Source organism: Neofelis nebulosa, chromosome 15 (assembly GCF_028018385.1).
Source record: "Neofelis nebulosa isolate mNeoNeb1 chromosome 15, mNeoNeb1.pri, whole genome shotgun sequence".
Classification (NCBI taxonomy): Eukaryota; Metazoa; Chordata; class Mammalia; order Carnivora; family Felidae; genus Neofelis; species Neofelis nebulosa.
Window position 1 is genome coordinate 28,880,850 of NC_080796.1, and position 20,088 is coordinate 28,900,937.

Below are 20,088 nucleotides of genomic sequence, written 5' to 3' on the forward strand. Positions count from 1 at the left end.
AAAACTACATTTTAAAGATTTGCTAAACTTATTCAGTGCACTGGAACCCTTCAACCCCACTCCATCTATTCATTAATCTATTAAAAACAGAAGAGGAAAAGGAGAAAGGAAAACAAGAAAAATTATTAGAACTGAATAAGATGGAAGAAATAAAATCAAATATGTGAATCAAGAGCATAAATGTGAATGAACTCATTTTCTTTGTACAATAGACAAAGAGTTAACACATTTGTGGGTTAATGCTATTTTCTTTAATAAAAAAAGTCCAAGTGGATAAAGAGCATAAATAAAAAACCCACAAAAATGCTAACAGTAAAGAGTTGGGCAAAGGTGTACTAGGAAAACAGGATCATATCAGTTTCTAACAAACTGGTATCCTAAGCAAAAAGCATCAAATATAATAAAGCTACCTGCTTTCTTTTGCTTGACAGGTCACAAGAAACAAAGAGTCCATTTTAATGGCAATGCTATATGCATTGAATAACAAAGCAAAATCTGTTAAAAAGCAGGACAATTTTGAAAAATCTAAAAGGAGCATATTTTAGTGCACTTTCTTAGGAATTGACTATAGTGAAATAAAAATTAAGTTTTAAAGAGTTTGAAAAATAATATTACCCATCCAGATTGTATGTGCATATGTGTGTGTAGGTGCATTTATAGTTAACAAGAAATATACATTTCTCAAATGCCAATAGAATATTTTCAAAACTGACTGTATATTATTAGGCCACAGAATCTCAATAAGGCATTTATAACTACAATTTAATAAACTATAATAAAAATAAGTAGAGGTCAAAAACAAAAATATAAAGCTCTTTACAGGAGGATAACTTTATTAAAGAAGAAATCAAGATAAAGTATATGATTACAAAAAAATAAAATATGAGATTGATTATAATTAAAACATATAGGATGTCACCTAGCTGTAGAGTATAGTACTCAAAGGAAATCCTAAAGCCTCCAATGAATATATTTAAAAACTAAGAAATAATAAAAATAAATGTTGTAAGCACATTCAACCGGAAATCCAATAAAATAAACCAAAAGAAGTCAGGGAGAGAGAAACAATAAAAATGAAAGCAGAAGAGAGCACCAAAGAAAATAAGCAAAAACAACAAAAGCTGATTTTCAACAAATTTAAAATAAAATCTGTCCTCAAGGGGTAAATGTCTTGGTGGGTCAGATCTCTGTATTTCTGGAGGTTGTTCCTAAAGGGAAAGCCTACAACCCACTCTTCCTTTATATCTGTATCCACTTAATTTAATGCATTAACCCTTCCTGTTTGAAAGCCTAGAATGTTTCTGTTCTCTGCACTGAATTCAGAAGAATGATACTGTATTTAAGGACAAAAACCTTTAAATAGGGCTATCTGACTTTTCCAACAAAAGGAAAAACAGTTAGTCCATGGCACATTCCTTCAAAACAGTTATTTAAATACTCACTTGAAGCCTTCTGGACTGAAGTGATCACTGAAGGCTTTGACAGACTATGTAGCTGCTGCAATAAAACATTATGGTAAGAATAAGAAATGCAAGAGCTATGGAGTGGGTTGGCTATTTTTCACTCCCCTAGAGAACTTAAAGGAAAAAGATTAGACGTCAGCAAGAATGGCAAAGAACTCTGAAAATCCACTCCTCCATAAAAGAAACAAGAACACTGGAAAATTTGTCAAAATCAACTTTTTCAGAACTCTGGAAATTAACCAAAGACTTGCAACAATCCAAGAAGTGTTTATTCAAGAAAAAAAGCTAAATCTCATTAAGAACAGTGAGTTTCATGGCATTTTATCTCCCTCTATTCCCAACCCTCTCTCCCCAGCTCAGCAGTAATCTTGAAAACAAATAACCTAGCAAACACGGTGAAAAAAGCAGCAGATGCTGAAAGAAGCAGAATGGGTTTGGAACTACCTAAGGGCACCGTTCCTAGAAAACTGGCACTGTTTGACCTATTTGGCCCTTCCCTGGAAATCCACACTCAAAGGACTTGTCTTTATTCAGCAGGGGCATGTTAAAGTCTGTAAAAACAGATTTCACAGGAATTGTTGAGAAAACTTACCATATGAGTTTCCTTTTGCTTTCACAACAAATTGCCTCAAACTTGATAGTTTAACAATACAAATTTATTATCTTACAGTTCTATGGGTGAGAAGTACAACACAGTCTCACCAGGTTAAAACAAATGTCTCAAAAGGGCGCAATTCCTTTCCGTAAGCTGCAGAGGAGAATCTATTTCCTTGTCTTTTCCAATTTAGAGAGGACACTTACATTCTTTGGTTTTCACCCTCCTGCCTTCCATCTTCAAAATCAGCAATGGAGATGTGGGGCAGACTCATAAGACCCTCTCATCCTATCACTGTGAAGTCCTGCCTCCCTCTTCCACTTTTAATGTCCTTCTGATCACACTGGGTACCCTGGATAATCCAGGGTAATCTCCCTATTTTGAGGTCAGTTGATTAACAACTTTAATTCCATTTGTATTCTTAATTCCTCTTTGCATGTTACCTAACATATTCACAGGTTCTAGGAGTAGGATGTGAACATTTTGGGGGGTACCAGTATTCTACCTATTCACTAAATAAAAAAAACAGAAGATGCAAACAAAAAAACCCAGCAACAACAGTGACAACAATAACACTAATTATGGAAAGAAGAGAATATGACTTCCAAAATTGCCACATTATATTATTTTTCTAAATTTTTTAATTCTAGTATATTTAATGTTTAGTGTTATATTAGTTTCAAGTGTACAATATGGTAATTCAATACTTCTATACATTACTCATTGCTCATCATGGTAAGTATTCTCTCAATCCCCTTCACCCATCCCCCTACCCTCTGGTAACCATCAGTTTGTTCTCTATTAAGTCTGCTTTGTTTTTGTTTGTTTTCTTTGCTTATCTCTTTTTTCTGTTAATTTGTTTTGTTTCTTAAATTCCACATATGAGTGAAATCATATGGTATCTGTCTTTCTCTGACTATTTCACTTAGCGTTATACTCTCTAGACCCACCCATATTGTTGCAAATGGCCAGATTTCATTCTTTTTTATGGCTGATATTCCACTATATATATATGTGGGTACACACATACACACATACACATATATATATGTGTATGTGTGTGTGTGTGTGTGTGTGTGTGTGTGTATAAAACCTCTTCTTTATTCATTCATCTATCAGTGGACACTTAGGTTGCTTTCATAATTTGGCTATTATAAGTAATGCTGCAGTAAACATAGGAGTGCATATATCTTTTTGATTTAGTGTTTTGGTATTCTTTGGGTAAATACCCAATAGTAGAATTACTGGGTCAGAAGATAATTCTATTTTTAAGTTTTTGAGGAACCTCCATACTGTTTTCCACAGTGGTTGCACTAGTTTGCATTCCCACCAACAGTGCATGAGTGTTCCTTTCTCTCCACATCTTTACCAACACTTGCTTGTCTTTTTTACTTTAGCCATTCTGACAGGTGTGAGGTGATATCTCATTGAAGTTTTTTAAAATGTTTATTAATTTTTGAGAGAGAGAGAGAGAGAGAGAGAGAGAGAGAGAGAGAGAGAGAGAGAGAACAAGTGAGGGAGGGGCAGAGAGAATGGGATACAGAGGATCCAAAGCAGGATCTGCATCCAGAGTGCAGAGCCTGATGCAGGGCTCAAACTCACAAACTGCAAGATCATCACCTGAGCTGAAACCAAGAGGCAGACACTTAACTACCTAAGCCACTCAGGCATCCCATCTCATTGTAGTTTTGATTTGCTTTTCCCTTATGATTAGTGATGCTCTGCATCTTTTTATGCCACATTATATTATTTAAAATGTCTACTTTTCAACACAAAATTATGGAACATGCAAAGAAATAAGACAGCATGGTCCATGCACAAGAAAAGAAGCAGTCAAGAGAAAATGTCCATGAGGAGGCCCAGGTGTTGAACTTCTTAGACAAAGACTTTATTTTTTTAAATGTTTATTTATTTATTTTAAGATGGAGAGAGGGAGAGGGAATGTGAGCAGGGGATGGCAGAGAGAGAGGGAAAGAGAGACTTCCAAGCAGGCTCATGCTGTCAGCACAGAGCCTGATGCAGGGCTCGACCCCACAAATTGTGAGATCATGACCTAAGCTGAAATCAAGAGTACGACACTTAACAGGCACCCCTAGACAAAGACTTTAACTCAGCTATTTTAAGTACATTCCAAGAGCTAAAAGAAACCACGTTTAAAGATCTAAAGGAAAGTAGGAGAATGATGTTTCACTAAACCGGGAGTATCAACTAAGAACTGGAAATTGTAGAAAGAACCAAATAGAAAGTCTGAAATTTTAAAGTGCAATATTTGAGCTGGAAGAAGAAAGAGTCAGTAACTTAAAGAGAGATCAATTGAGATTATCCAAGCTTAGAAGCAGAAAGAAAAAAAGAACAAAGAAAAATCAACAGAACAGAGCCTGAGGGTTATGGGCCACCATCAAGTATTATGCATAATGTAAGTCCCAAAGGAGAGGAGAGAAAGTGTAGAAAGAACATTTGAAGAAATGAAGGTGGTTGAAACCTTCCCAAATTTGAGGGAAAACATTAATGTACACATTTAAGAAGTTCAACAAACTTCAACTTTAAAGAAGTTTAACAAATTCCAACTTGGATATATCATAAAAAAAAGAGACAATCTTAAGAGCAGCAAAATGGAGAAGTGATTTATCATATACAGGAATTCTCAATAAATCCAATAGTTGATTTTTCATTTAAAAAAATGGAGGCCACAAAGCACTGGGCGACTTATTAAGAGTGAGGAAAGACAAAGACTATCAACAAAGAATTCTATCTTAAGCAAAACTATCCTTCAGAAGGAGAAATTAAAACATTCATGGAAATAAAAAAAAAAACCAGAGCATTCATTGCTAGTCTCCAGCCTCACAAGAAATACTGCAGAGAGTCCTTCAGGCTACAAATAAATAGTAACTCTAATACACATGAAAAAATAAAAGAGCACTAGTAGAAGTAACTAATAATAAAAACAGTAAAACTGTGTATTTTGAGCAAAACTATTTTTTCTCCTCTCTGATTTAAAAGACAACAGCATAGGGGTGCCTGGGTGGCTCAGTTGGTTAGGTGTCTGACTTCAGCTCAGGTCATATCTCACAGTTCATGAGTTCGAGCCCCATGTCAGGTTTTGTGCTGACAGCTCAGAGCCTGGAGCCTGCTTTGAATTCTGTGTCTCCTCTCTTCCCCTCCCTTGCTCACACTCTATCTCTTGCTGTCTCTCAAAAATAAACAAACATTAAAAAAATTTTTTTAATTTTTTTTTTAACATTTATTTATTTTTGAGACAGAGAGAGACAGAGCATGAATGGGGGAGGGTCAGAGAGAGAGGGAGACACAGAATCTGAAACGGGCTCCAGGCTCTGAGCTGTCAGCACAGAGCCCGATGCGGGGCTCGAACTCACATACCGCAAGATCGTGACCTGAGCCGAAGTCGGACGCTTAACTGACTGAGCCACCCAGGCGCCCCAAAATTTTTTTTAATAAAAAATAAAAGACAACAGCATAAGTCAATAATTATAAGTCTGTATTGATGGGGTCATGAGGAATAAAGGTGTAATGTGTGGGGCACGAATAGCACAAAAGAGGGAAAAGGGAAGAGAGTTATAAAGCAGCAAAACTCTTTATACTATTGAAATTAAATTGGTTTTAATCCAAAGTATAATATTGTTAATTAAGAAGTTAATTGTAATCCCCAAGGTAATCACTAAAAATAAACTCAAAAAAATACAGTAAAAGAAACAAGAGAAATAAAATGGTACATAAGGAAATATCTATTTAATAAAAAAGGCAGTAATGGAGAAACATAAAAACCAAAGTAACATAATACATATAAAAAACACATAGCATGGTAGACTATACACTCTATCATGTCAGTAATTACATTAAATGTAAATGGATTAAATACTACTCAAAAGGCACAGACTAGCAGAATGGATTTAAAACAAAAAAAACAAAAATATGACCCAACTGTATGTTGTCTACAAGAGACACACTTTTGAGTCAAAGATACAAATAGGTTGAAAGTGAAAGGACATAAAAAGATAAACGATGCAAACAGTAGACAAACAAAAACCAGGGAGGCTATATCAATATCAAACAAAATGGACTTTAAAACAAAAATCATTACTAGCAACAAAGTAGGGTAATTTTAAATGATACTGAGTCTTAACACATTAAAAAAATATAACAATTATAACTATACATTTACATAACAACAGAATCTCAAGACACATGGAACAAAAATTTTTAGAATCAAAAGGAGAAACAGGTAATTCAATAATAAATAATTGAAGGCATCATTATTTCAGTTTCAATAACGGATAGAACAACTGAACAGGAAATTAACAACTAATGGAAGACCTGAACAACAGTATAAACCACAAACACATGGAACAGTCCATGCAATAACAGAAGAATACACATTCTTCTTAAATGCATTTGTAACATTCTCAAGGATGGACCATGTTAGACTTTAAAACAAGTCTCGGGGCGCCTGGGTGGCGCAGTCGGTTAAGCGTCCGACTTCAGCCAGGTCACGATCTCGCGGTCCGTGAGTTCGAGCCCCGCGTCAGGCTCTGGGCTGATGGCTCGGAGCCTGGAGCCTGTTTCCGATTCTGTGTCTCCCTCTCTCTCTGCCCCTCCCCCGTTCATGCTCTGTCTCTCTCTGTCCCAAAAATAAATAAAAAACGTTGAAAAAAAAATTAAAAAAAAAAAAAAAAAAAAAAACCAAGTCTCAATACATTCAAAAGGCTTAACATCATATAAAGTACCCTGAAACCAATACTACACTATATTTTAACTAATTTGGATTAAATAAAATCTTGGAAGAAAAAAAATCATACAAAGTATGTTCTGCAACCACAGTGGAACAAAATTAAGTATCAATGATAAGAGAAGACTTAAGAAATTCACAGATATGTGGAAATTAAGCAACACACTCTTAAGTAGCTAAGTGATCAAAAAAATCATATGGGATTGAGGAGGGCACGTGTTGGGATGAGCACTGAGTGTTGTATGGAAACCAATTTGTCAATAAATTATATTAAAAAATAATATGGGGTACTTGATAAAACTCTGAAAACATGAAAATAAAATGATAACATACCAAAACTTATGGGATACACATAAAGCAATGCTTGGAGTAAAATGTGTAGCCATAAACAACTGCATTACAAACAGATCTCAAACCAATAACTTAATATTCCATCTTAAGAAACCAGAAAAAAGAGAGTAAAGTAATCCAAACAAGCAGAAGGAAGGAAAAAAAAAATAAAGATTAGGGTACAAATAAATTAAATAGACAATAAAAAGATGAAAGAGATATCAACAAAACTAAAACCTGGTATTTTGAAAAGATCAACAATATGGACAAAATTTTAGATAGGCTGACCATGACAAAACATAAAGAGAGAAGATGAAATTACTACAATTAGAAATGAAAGAGGATCAACCATACAGAATTAAAGAGGACTATAAGGGAATATTATAAACCAGTGTGCGCCAACAAACTAGATAATCTAGATGAAATATACGGTTTATACAAAGTCACAAATTACTAAAACTGGCTCAAGAAAAAGTAGAAAATCTGAATAGATGTGCAAAACTTAAAAATTACATTAGTAATAAAGTCCTGCAACCAAACATTTAAGGAAAATTACTTCACAAACTCTTTCAAAATAGAGCAGAGAGGGAACACATCTCAAATCACTCTAAGAGGCCAGTTGTACCATGATAACAAAACCAGACAGAGAAAGTGAATAAAAGGACACTACAGACCAACATCCTTTATGAATAAAGACATAAAAATAATCAACAAAATACTAGTAAGGTGAATCCAGCAACATATAAAACCGATTAAGCACCATAACCAAGAGGGACTAATACTAGGAAGGCAGGGTTGGTTTGACATATGAAAATCAACCAATGTAATCAAGACAGTGTGGTACTCAAAAATTAACTTGAAATGGATTAAAGCCATAAATGTAAGACCTGAAACCACAAAACTCCTAGAAGAAAACATAGGGTAAAGTGTACTTAACATTTGCTTTAGCAATGATTTCTTGGATATGACACCAAAGGTACAAACAACAAAAGCAAAATAAACAAGTGGGACTACAGCAACTAAAAATCTTCTGCATAGCAAAGAAAAACGATGCAAACAGTAGACAAACAAAAACCAGGGAGGCTATATGAAATGAAAAGGCAATGCACTAAATGCAAGAAAACTTTTGGAAACCATATATCTGAAAAGGGAGTAATATCTGAAATACATAAGAAACTGATATGGGGTGCCTGGGTGGCTCCGTTGGTTAAGTGTCTGTCTCTTGATTTTAGCTCAGGTCACAATCTCAGCAGTCATGAAATCGAGCCATGTACTGGGCTCCATGCTGGGCATAGAGTCTGCTAAGGATTCTCCTTCCCCCTCTCCCTCTTCCCTGCTCACTCTCTTTCCCTCTAGCTCTGGAAAGGGAAGGGAAGGGAAGGGAAGGGAAGGGAAGGGAAGGGAAGGGAAGGGAAGGGAAGGGAAGGGAAGGGAAGGGAAGGGAAGGGAAGGGAAGGGAGCAAGCCAGCCAGCTAGCCAGCAAGCAAGAAACTTATACAACTCAATAGCAAAAAATCCAAAATAATTAAATAATGGGCAAAGGACCTAAATAAGACATTTTTCCAAGGAAGACTAAGAAGTGACCAATAGGTACATGAAAATGTGCTCAACATCACTTATCATCAGGGAAATGCAAATCAAATCCACAATGAGATATCACCTCATGTGTGTTACAATGATTATTATAAAAAAATCAAGAGATAATAAGTGTTGTTGAAGATGTGGAGAAAAAGAAACCCTTGTACACTATTGGTGGGAATGGAAATTGGTATAGCCAATTGGAGACCAGCATGGATGTTCCTCAAAAAATTACAAATAGAACTACCATATGATTGAGCAATCCCATTTCTGGGTATATATTTGAAGGAAATGAAATAGTATCTCAAAGAGATATCTGCACTTTCATGCTCACTACAGCATTATTCACAATAGGCAAGACACGGAAACAATCTTAAGTGTCCAACAACGGATAAATGGATAAAGAAGATGTGATATACGCATAATTCCCTTCTAGCATTTAAGGAATCATCTTACAATTTTGAATTTAGGTGAACACTGTTTTAGACAGAAACATTCATGGGGCACCTGGGTGGCTCAGTGGGTTAGAGGATTCGACTTGGGCTCAGGTCATGATCTCACAGCTCGTGGGTTCATGCCCCATGTTAGACTCTGTGCTAACAGCTCAGAGCCTGGAGCCTGCTTGGGATTCTGTGTCTCTCTCTCTGCCCCTCCCCCGCTCGCATTCTGTCTTGGTCTTTCTCTCAAAAATAAATGAACATTAAAAAAAATTAGAAGAATAAAAAGAAATTCATAAGATAAATAGTATGTTATGTTAACAGTAAGACGTCTGTATACTCCAAGCAGGAGGTAAGATGTCTGCATACTCTAAACAGGAGGTTGAATTCCATTCAACTTGTTGACTTTTTCTCTATTCTCCTTCCTCCAAAAGCTGCATGTGCATTATCATGCCAAACCCACAATACCTTCTTCTGAATATATCATGGGCTAGATTTTACTTATGACTTTAATTACAGGCATGAATTGACTTTTTCAAATCCTGGTTAAATTCAATTTAATACATAACTAATAAAAAACTGAGTTAATCCCACCTAATCGCCAGAATTATGATATAGTGAGTAATAAATTTATTTATACTGAGAAAATACTAGAGTGCTAAACTCAAGTTATCCATTAAAAAAGAAAAAAAAAAAGTTCCTCACAACATTCCCAAGTCTCCTTTAGGTCACAAGTGAGCTATTAACCAAAACACAGAAATGATAGAGGAACCTTTTTTAAGTGGGTGTTAGCAGATGTTAGCCAAGCAAATACTTTAAAATAATAAAATTAAATTAATGGGTGCTCTACTAATGTTTTCACCAGACAGCTAATACAGACCCAGGATGGTTCCTGGCCAACAGTAAAGGCAGTGGAACTTCAGATATATTTGTTGAAATGTTGGTGCTGTGAGAAGGGCCAAAAGCCAAATATGCATTTGGCCAAAACAGTTGGTAAGTTGCTATTTACAGATAATAATTAGAAACCAGGCACCAGGGTAAGCTTGTAGTTGTAAGCACATGCAGGCTTTCATTTAATCCTCGTAACAACCTCCCCAATTACACTATCATTATTCTTTCCATTTTACAGATGAGAAAACAGATCTAAAAACTTAACATCTAAGCCTACTGTCCTCATGATATTACTTGGCAGTAGAGGGACACAAATTAAAAACCCATGCTGTTAACCATAACATGCCACTTCTGGGTGCTTCACCTTGGTTAATCTTTCCTAGGATATAATTAAGTACAGATGTAATGAATGCCTGAGCCATCAGACCCCAAGAAATCATCTGTTTGTGGAAACATCTGTCTCACTTGGCAAATATCTGAGGTTTAGATAAAATTTCATAGTTTGGTCTAGAGAATTAGAACTTGCAGAATTATGAAACTTTGATGATCAAAAAGGACCACCTACTGAGAGTCTCTGCCTTCTATAAAAGACATAACTCCCCCTAAGAAACCTAGGGGATCACAAGAATGTTCCCCGTGATCATGACATAATCTTCTAGTCCAGGAGAGCATCCACCCTTACTTCACCTTTTGAAAACATGTTTTCCCATGCTTGAGGAGAATGAAGGAATCTACAATCTTTTTTATAAGAAAGGAAAATATTAAACAGTTGGAAAGCTGAGGTTCTTAGGGTTGAGTAGTTTTGGATGACAATCACAGTAAATGCTCATTCACTGAATGTGTTACCCCATAAATAAAGATTAGGACTAAAACAAATGCTCACTTAGAAAGCAACTATAAGACTGGTTAAATCAATCAATTAAAATACTAAATTAAATGATAGTTGTTTCTCTATAGATTTTTCAATGTCCCTCTTAATATATAGCACCAAGATTAGATATAATACTTCAGAAGCATTCAGAGAGCAAGAGTATAATAGGGCGATTTCCTTTCTTGTTCATACTGTTTCTAGTACTGACTTCTAAGATTATTAACTTTATTATGAAATTGAATGCACATGTCTACATTAATTATGGAAAGCCATTGATATCTCCAGTATTTCAATGTGTGGAGTCTGTAAGCCACTCTTCTCCCACCCTATTTGTATGTAGTTTTTCACATCAGATTAACTTGCTATTTTAACTTCTGAGATATTTTTCAAATCTATGGCCAACTAATCCTTTAGAAATTCCTACACTTTTTGTTAACATCTCCCACCCTCACTGAAGTTATTAATACAAGTATTGAAGAGGACAGAATCAAGTTTGGAGTCCTTTGCATCCAACGGGACATCGCTGTCGAGAGTACCAAGATGATATGTCAGCTTTCTGTCCTGATTTCTGGACAGTAACCAACTACTTCCTGCCAGGTGGATCGCAATCAATATTAGATTAGAAGTCTACTTCATCATTTATTCTCCTTTTCAGATTGATGAACTGTACCTTACCTCTATTCCATTTGTGATTTGTATCAAAAAGATCGTTTTGTATGCTCCATCCAGCTTGGTAGCTTTTAATACATACTTACAATGACTAACCTTCTGTTTCTTTTTCTTCTCACATTAACTCAGATGTCTTCCAGCTTGCTGCCGCTCTGCCTGATGATTTTCCATGCATGCATGTATCCTAATTGCAATCCTTGCTAACATATATTTTGTTAACATATTCAGACTGTAGGTTTATATACTTATGTTTTCTTAGGTATTGATGTTTTTCCTTCTGTTGTTGCTTTATATTTTATGGAATCCTTGATTTCTTTCATGAACTCTGGTTTTCAATCATTCTTGACTACATTAGTAAATCTCTAAGCAAGTTTTTAGAGTCTGGGCCAATGTTTCTCTGGGTAATGGCATACAGACCACTTGCATCAGAGATGTTGTTTGAGGACATCTGAAACTGGGCCCAGGAAGCTGTATTTTTAACACGCAATACATATGATTTTTACAAACACTAAAGTTTGGGAGCCCCGAATGCTGAAGTTTTGCTTTTCCCAGCTCTCGAGACATACATTCTATTCTTCATTTAAGTATTTTAATCTAGTCTAGAGAACAAAAACATCTTTCTTTCTGATAACACCCGAGAGAGTAAAAGTGGGAGGTATTTTACATCTAATACCTCAAAACCTCAAACGCACTCTGCAAGTCAGATACTCTGAGAAATTAAATGGTTTGCTCAAGGTTACATAGATCATGGTTGGCATAGACTTTAAACCACAATTGGCCTGACTCCAGTGCCTGAGATAATTGCCAACACATCATGCTAGCCCACCTGTTTCCTTTTAGGCAACAATGGAGACAAAGACAGAAACTGCTGGAACGGAGAAGATAAACAGCTTGTAGGAAGAGGAGAGGGGGAGTCTGAGGGTACGAAAATGGGGAAAGGAGAGCAAGGCCGCCCACACCACACTCTTAGATGGAGGTGGAAGTTTCAGCATGTGCTGGAGACAGCTGATGTAGAGCACTAGGAAGAGACAAAGCCCTTGTGGGGAACGAGGTAAATGCGAGGCAACTTAAGGGAGAGCAGGGTCAGCCTGTTCCCAAACTCTTAAGCATGGCAAACCAATTCCAAGACTGTTATAGTTAGATATTGGTCTTTAAGTTAATTGCTAAATGAAGAAATAAAGGCCTTGTTAAGGAACATAGTCTGTGCGTATGACATCCATAAGTTAGGTGATCGTATTTAGGGAAAGGGGGAAAATAAATGGGTTTATTAGAAACATTTAGGGAATTGATGATCTGAATCTTTTAACTCATTGATTTAAATAAAATATGTAAAGCAGATTAGAAGAATTCAGTGTCCAATTTAAATTTTTTTCATTCACTTACTATTTACTTTGTCATTTCTTAAGTATTTATTGACTGCCTACTAAAAATGTACCTGGAATCAAGCTAGATGCTAGGGCATCCTTCTCAGTTAAATTGCTCAGTAAATGCAGAGTGAATATATGAATGAATGAATGAATGAATGAAGAATAAATGAAATGAATGAATAAAGGATTTAACAAACAATCACACAGACTAGAGAAAGTGAATAAAGTATAAATGGAGATCTTGGATAGCTCTCTGCAAATATATTTAGCTGAATTAGGAAAGTCCAAAACTACAATTCTTGACCTTTTCTGATGAGACTCCAGAGATCTGAAGTCTCACATTCAAGGTCAACTATTCTTTCAAGTTTATTGTGAAGCTATAATATTCAGAGGGTATTCCATGGCCACCCAGACTTTTTCAAAAACATGAGAGAAGATCCTCAGTCAAGGCTAGCTTCTACTTACAAAATCCCTCTTTATAGGCAGGAAAGAAAATCACAGAAAATACTAAGGCACAATCCTGCATCTCTGTCTTTACGATAAAAGTTATGTGTACAACGTTATTAGTTAACAGAGTTCAAATAATTAAAAGCACACAGTAGGATATTTATTTATGAACTCTAGCACATCCTATTTGACAACCTGAATATCTTAACTGATACCGTGACAGGGGTGCCTGGGGGCTCAGTTGGTTAAGCATCTGACTTTGGCTCAGGTCATGATCTCACAGTTCACGTGTCGGGCTCCATGCTGACAGCTCAGAGCCTGGAGCCTGCTTCGGATTCTGTCTCCCTCTTTTTCTGCCCCTGCCCCACTCATGCTCTGTCTGTCTCTCCAAAATGAATAAATGTTAAAATTTTTTTTTAATTGATACCTGACAAACTCAGTATCTTAATATAAGCAATTATAATTACAATAATGTAAAAAAAAAAACCTAGTTTTTTAATATAGACTAAAGTAAACACTTGTTTCTTTTATACTGTAATTCAGTCAAAATGAGTCATCGTGTTAAAAGAAAAAGTCATAGAAATATTCTTTTGTTAAGACATGGGAACGACATTACCATGCACATGTAGCTGAAGGTGCTGTTGTGCTTCTCCGGCCGCATTGGTGGCCACACATGTGTATCTGCCAGCATCTTCCATCAGGGCTCTGGCAATTTGTAAAACTCGACCGGAAGACTGTATCTAATTGGGAACAGAAAGCATGGCAGCACTTTGTACTTTACATTGGACTGTAAAACATTTGCTTAGGTAGACAAACTCATTTAAATTTATACTAGCTAATTATAGTTTTATGCCAATATCTTAATTATCTCTAGATAGATTAGAGCCAGATCGCTTCGTCATACAAAAAATAGACTGATGCGATTGAAAACATTTTTTTATTCTTTAGAAAACACAAAATAAAATAACCTAAGACCAGCCTGCTGGTATAGTCATAAAACTTCACTGAACAAAAGACTTTAGCACTGAACTATGAGGTATGTGATAAAAATTTAAGCTACTTAAAAAAAACACAGTCACATTTATATAACACTTCATAAATAGTTTTAAAACAACAATCTTTTTTGATTAAATGGTCACCGGGGCCAGAAAAACAATAAAAATTACAAAATATGAGTAATGGAAATGCAGATACATTTCTTCCTGTTTTTCCTCATTTCTCTCTTAAACCTATTGCAACTAGCCTCCACCATTTTGGAACTGGTAGTTTAAGAGTTATTCTTTGAAACTGATTATTCAAAGGTTATCAGTAACTTTTAAGCACAAGATCCAACAGCATACATAGTAAGCTCATTTTCTCTTCCCCCATCTACGGCATTTGGCATTATTGACCACCTACTCCTGAATCACTCTACTCTCTGGTTGTTGAAGATACAAAATGTCCTCAGTTCTCAATCTGTCTACTTCCTCCTCCTGCCCCATAAAAATAAAGCTCAGCTTTCTGATAGTTTTCATCCAAATTCATGTCTTCAGCAAAGAATCTTGTGCAGACTCTTAAATTTATAGTACTGGCCTCAATTTCTCTCCTGAGCTCCACACTCCCTGTTCCAGCTATCTGCTGGATGGGTTAGCACATGAAATTTAACATATCCAATAACTGTCTCCTTGTATCTCCAGACATACTTTTCATTGCATGTTTCCAATCTTGTTTAATAGCACCACTATTCTCCAAGTCATTTTGATTTCAGAGCCCAATTTGACTCTCATATTAAGTATACTACTCTATATTTTTCAGATCCCCTATTTTCCATTCTCACAACCACTGTGGGATTATAATAGTTTCTTAATTTATATTCCAGTGTCTCCAACCTCCCAAACTGTTAATCTATCTTATATATCACTGCCAGAATAATTTGCCTAAAATGCAAATTTGATCCTTTTACCAGTTCCCCTTCAAAGCTCACTCACAGCTCCCCACTTTGCCTAGCATGAAATCCGAACTTGGCATACATAGCCTTCCAGGCTTCCCACATTTTGAACCCAAATGATCTGCTCTCCATACACTCCCATGTAAACTCCCACTTGACCCATTCTCCAACCATACTGTACTAAACACATTAAGCAGCACATTCATACATTAATAGTCACTTCTAGACTTCTGCACATGGCCTTTAAATGTCATAATTTTTTAAGAGTCTGAACTAGGTCAGTTCTCTTCTATTTTTTCTGACTCTTTACTCTCCCCTTAGATAAACTCATTCACGTCCATGGTTTCAAATATCATTATTTGTCAATATCTCCAGCCAGAGCTCTCCTGTGAGCTCCAGGAGCATACATTCCGTGGTCTACCTGATCTCCACTTTATTTCAAAGTCAACTTAACCTCCAAAAGTCTAAAACTGAAATACAGTTTTTTTCCCGAAATGGGATGTCCTCCAAAGTCTATCATACTGGATGCATCATAATCTATGTATGTATCTGTGTAGTTGGATTCTCCATGTTTTCCTTGATATTTCCCACTACCTCAACCTTCATGTGCAATTTTTCACTGAGTCATAATGACATCTTCTTCATGGTCAGAATGTGAGTTCAAATTTCAATCTTCTCTCTCTCCTAGATGAGAAAGTCCTAATTGATATCCACACGTCTACTCTTTATCTTTTTAAGTTTATTTTTTGCAGTAAAATTGGCATGTAATTGTAGTTTCACATGTACAACATAATAATTCATATATCTGTATACATCGTAAAGTGATCACCACAAGTCTTGTCATCATACAAAGTTACAAATTGCTTTTCTTGTGATGAGAATTTTAAGATTTACTCTCTTGTTAACTTTTCACAATGCAATACAATATTATTGAGTATAGTCACTATGCTGTAATCACTTCCCCATGAATTATTTACTTAATATCTGGGACTTTGTACCACCTTCCCCTTGACCACCTTTACCTATTTTGTCCACCTCTCAACCTCCTTCCTCTATGGCAACCACCAATCTGTTCTATGTGTATCTATGAGCTTTGTTTTGTCTCTTTCGTTTTTTAGATTCCACATATAATGCCCTCAAGGTCCATCTGGGTTGACACAAATGGCAAGACTTCATTTTTTTTTTATGATTGAGTAGTATTCCATTGTGTATCTATCTCTATCTCTATCTCTATCTCTATCACATCCTCTTTATCCATTCATCTACTGATGAACACTTTGGTTGTTTCCATGTCCTGATTATTGTAGATGCTGCTGCAATGAACACATGGGTGCATATATCTTTTTGAGTTAGTGTTTTTGTATTCTCTGGATAAATACCCAGAAGTGGAATTGCTGAATCGTGTGGTAACTCTATTTTTGATTTTTTGAGGACTCTCCCTACTGTTTTCATAGTGGCTGCACTAGTATACATTCCCACTAACAATGCAAAAGGGTTCCCTTTTCTCCACATCCTCACCAACACTTGTTGATAGCCTTCAAACAGGTGTGAGGTGATATCTCGTGGTTTTGATTTGAATTTCCCTGATAATCACTGATGTTAAACATTTTGTCATGTGCCTGTTGGACATCTATATGTCTTTGGAAAAATGTCTATTTATATCTTATGCCCATTTTTAAAACAGATTGCTTTTTTTTACTATTATATTGACTTCTTTATATACATTGGAAATTAATCCCTTACCAGATATATGATTTACATTTTTTTCTCTCATTTAATAGGCTGCCTTTTAATTTTGTTGGTGGTTTCCTTTCCTGTGAAGAAGCTTTTTAGATTGATCTAGAATTGATCCCACTTGTTTAGTTTTGCTTTTGCTGTCTTTGATTTTGGAGTCATATCTAACAATTCAATGCCAAGACTCTTGTCAGGAAGCTTATTACCTACGTTTTCTTCTAGGAGTTTTGTGGTTTCAGGTCCTACATTCAAGTTTTTTTTTTTATATTAAATATAACTTATTGTCAAATTGGTTTCCATACAACACCCAGTGCTCATCCCAACAAGTGCCCTCAACAATGCCCATCACCCACTTTCCCTTCTCCCCCACCCCCCATCAACCCTCAGTTTGTTCTCAGTATTTAAGAGTCTCTTATGGTTTGCCTCCTTCTCTCTTTTTTCTCCCCTTTCCTTCCCCCATGGTCTTCTGTTAAGTTTCTCAGGGTCCACATATGAGTGAAAACACAATATCTGTCTTTCTCTGCCTGACTTACTTCGTAGTATAATACCCTCCAGTTCCATCCACAAAAGGCCAGATTTCATTCTTTCTCATTGCCAAGTAGTATTCCATTGTATATATAAACTACAGCTTCTTTATCCATTCGTCAGTTTATGGACATTTAGGCTCTTTCCATAATTTAGCTATTGTTAAGAGTGCTGCTATAAATATTGGGGTACAAGTGCTCCTATGCATCAGTACTCCTGTATCCCTTGGGTAAATTCCTAGCAGTGCTATTCCTGGGTCATTGGGTAGATCTATTTTTAATTTTTTGAGGAACCTCCACATTGTTTTCCAAAGCAGCTGCACCAGTTTGCATTCCCACCAACAGTGCAAGAGGGTTCCCATTTCTCCACATCCTCTCCAGCATCTATAGCCTCCTCTGATTTGTTCATTTTAGCCAATCTGACTGGTGTAAGGTGGTATCTCAGTATGGTTTTGATTTGTATTTTCCTGATGAGGAGTGATGTTGAGTATCTTTTCATGTATCTGTTGGCCATCTGGATGTCTTCTTTAGAAAAGTGTCTATTCATGTCTTCTGCCCATTTCTTCACTGGATTATTTGTTTTTCAAGTGTGGAGTTTGGTGAGTTCTTTGTAGATTTTGGATACTAGCCCTTTATCCAATATGTCATTTGCAAATATCTTTTCCCATTCCATAGGTTGCCTTTTAGTTTTGTTGATTGTTTCCTTTGCAGTGCAGAATCTTTTTATCTTGATAAGATCCCAATAGTTCTTTGTTTTTAATTCCCTTACCTTTGGAGATGTGTCAAGTAAGAAATTGCTGTGGCTGAGGTCAAAGAGGTTTTTTCCTGCTTTCTCCTCTAGGGTTTTGATGGTTTCCTGTCTCACATTTAGGTCCTTCATCCATTTTGACCTACATTCAAGTTTTTAATCAATTTTGAGTTAATTTTTATGTATGGTGTAAGACAGTGTTTTGGTTTCATTCTTTTGCATGTGACTATCCAGTTCTTCCAATGCCCTTTATTGAAGAGAACATGCTTTCCCCATTGTATATTCTTACGCCTCCTTTGTCATAAATTAATTAATTATATATGTGTAGGTTTATTTCTAGGCTCTCTATTCTGTTCCATTGATTTATGTGTCTGTCTTTATGCCAATACCAAACTGTTTTTGATTATTATAGTTTTGTAGTATAGTTTGAAAACAGTATGAGGCTTCAAGATTTGTTTTTCTTTCTCAAGATCATTTTGGCTACTTGGGATCTTTTGTGGTTACATACAAATTTTAGGTTTGTTCTACTTATGTGGAAAATGCTATTGAATTTTTGATAGAAATTGCATTGAATCTATAGGTTGCTTTGGGTATTATGAACATTATAACAAGATTAATTATTCCAATTCATGGGCATGGGATACCTTTCCATTTATTTGTGTCTTCAATTTTTTTCATCAATGTCTTATAATTTTCTAGTGCACAGGACTGTCACCTCCTTGTTAAAATTTCTTTTTTTCTTTTTTTATGCAATTTTAAATGGGATTGTTTTCTTGATTTATCTTTCTGATAGTATGTTAGTGTATAGAAATGCAACCAATTTTTGTATATTGATTTTGTATTCTGCAACTTTACTGACTTCATTTATTAGTTCTAACAGTTTTTGGGTGAAGTCTATAGGATTTTTTATATATATAAAATCATATTGTCTGCAAATAGTGACAGTTTTACTTCTTTCTTTTCAATCTGGATGACTTTTATTTTTTTTTTCTTGACTAATTGTTCTGGCTAGGACTTCCAATGCTATATTGAATAAAAGTGGTGAGAGTGGGAATACTTGTCTTGCTCTTGATCTTAGAGAAAAAACTTTCAGTTTTTCACCACTGAACATGATAAGCTGTGGGCTTATCATATATGGCCTTAATTATGTTCAGGTATGTTTCCTCTATTCCCATTCTGTTGAGTGTTTTCATCATAAATGGAAGTTGACTTTTGTCAAATGATTTTTTCTATTGAGATGATCATATGATTTTTATCCTTCATCTGTTAATGTGGTGCATTTCACTGGTTAATTTGTGAGTGTTGGAAACATCCTTGCATCCTGGAGTAAATTCCACTTAATTATGGTTTATGATCCTTGTAATGTATTGTTGAATTTAGTTTGCTAATATTTTGTTGAGGATTTTTGCATCTATGTTCATCAGGGGCATAGGCCTATAATTTTGTTGTTGTTGATCGGGGTTTTTTGTTGTTTGTTTTATTTTGTTTTTATGGTGTCCTTGTCTAGTTTTAGTATCAGGGTAAAGCTGCCCTCAAAAAATAAATTTGGAAGTGTTCCCTTTTCTTCAAGTTTTTGGAAGAGTTAGAGAAGGATAAGTACAAAATCTTCTTTGAATGTTTTGTAGAATTCACCAGTGAAGCAATCGGGCCCTGGAATTTTGTTTGTTCATAGTTTTTCTTTTTTTGTTTTTAATGCTTATTTATTTATTTTTGAGCAGGGGGAGAGCTGGGGAGAGACAGAGAGAGAGAGTGACATAGAATCC

At 35.6% G+C, this 20,088-nt stretch overlaps 1 protein-coding gene across 3 annotated transcripts in view; it reads right to left on the reverse strand.

Moving 5' to 3' along the window:
• HMCN1 (hemicentin 1) overlaps positions 1–20,088 on the reverse strand; it is a 481,286-nt gene that overhangs the window by 171,206 nt on the left and 289,992 nt on the right. For all 3 annotated transcript variants that reach the window (XM_058700608.1, XM_058700606.1, XM_058700609.1), the window contains one exon: positions 14,009–14,132. In XM_058700608.1, coding sequence (XP_058556591.1) covers positions 14,009–14,132 — 124 coding nt within the window. The remainder of the gene's footprint in view (positions 1–14,008; positions 14,133–20,088) is intronic.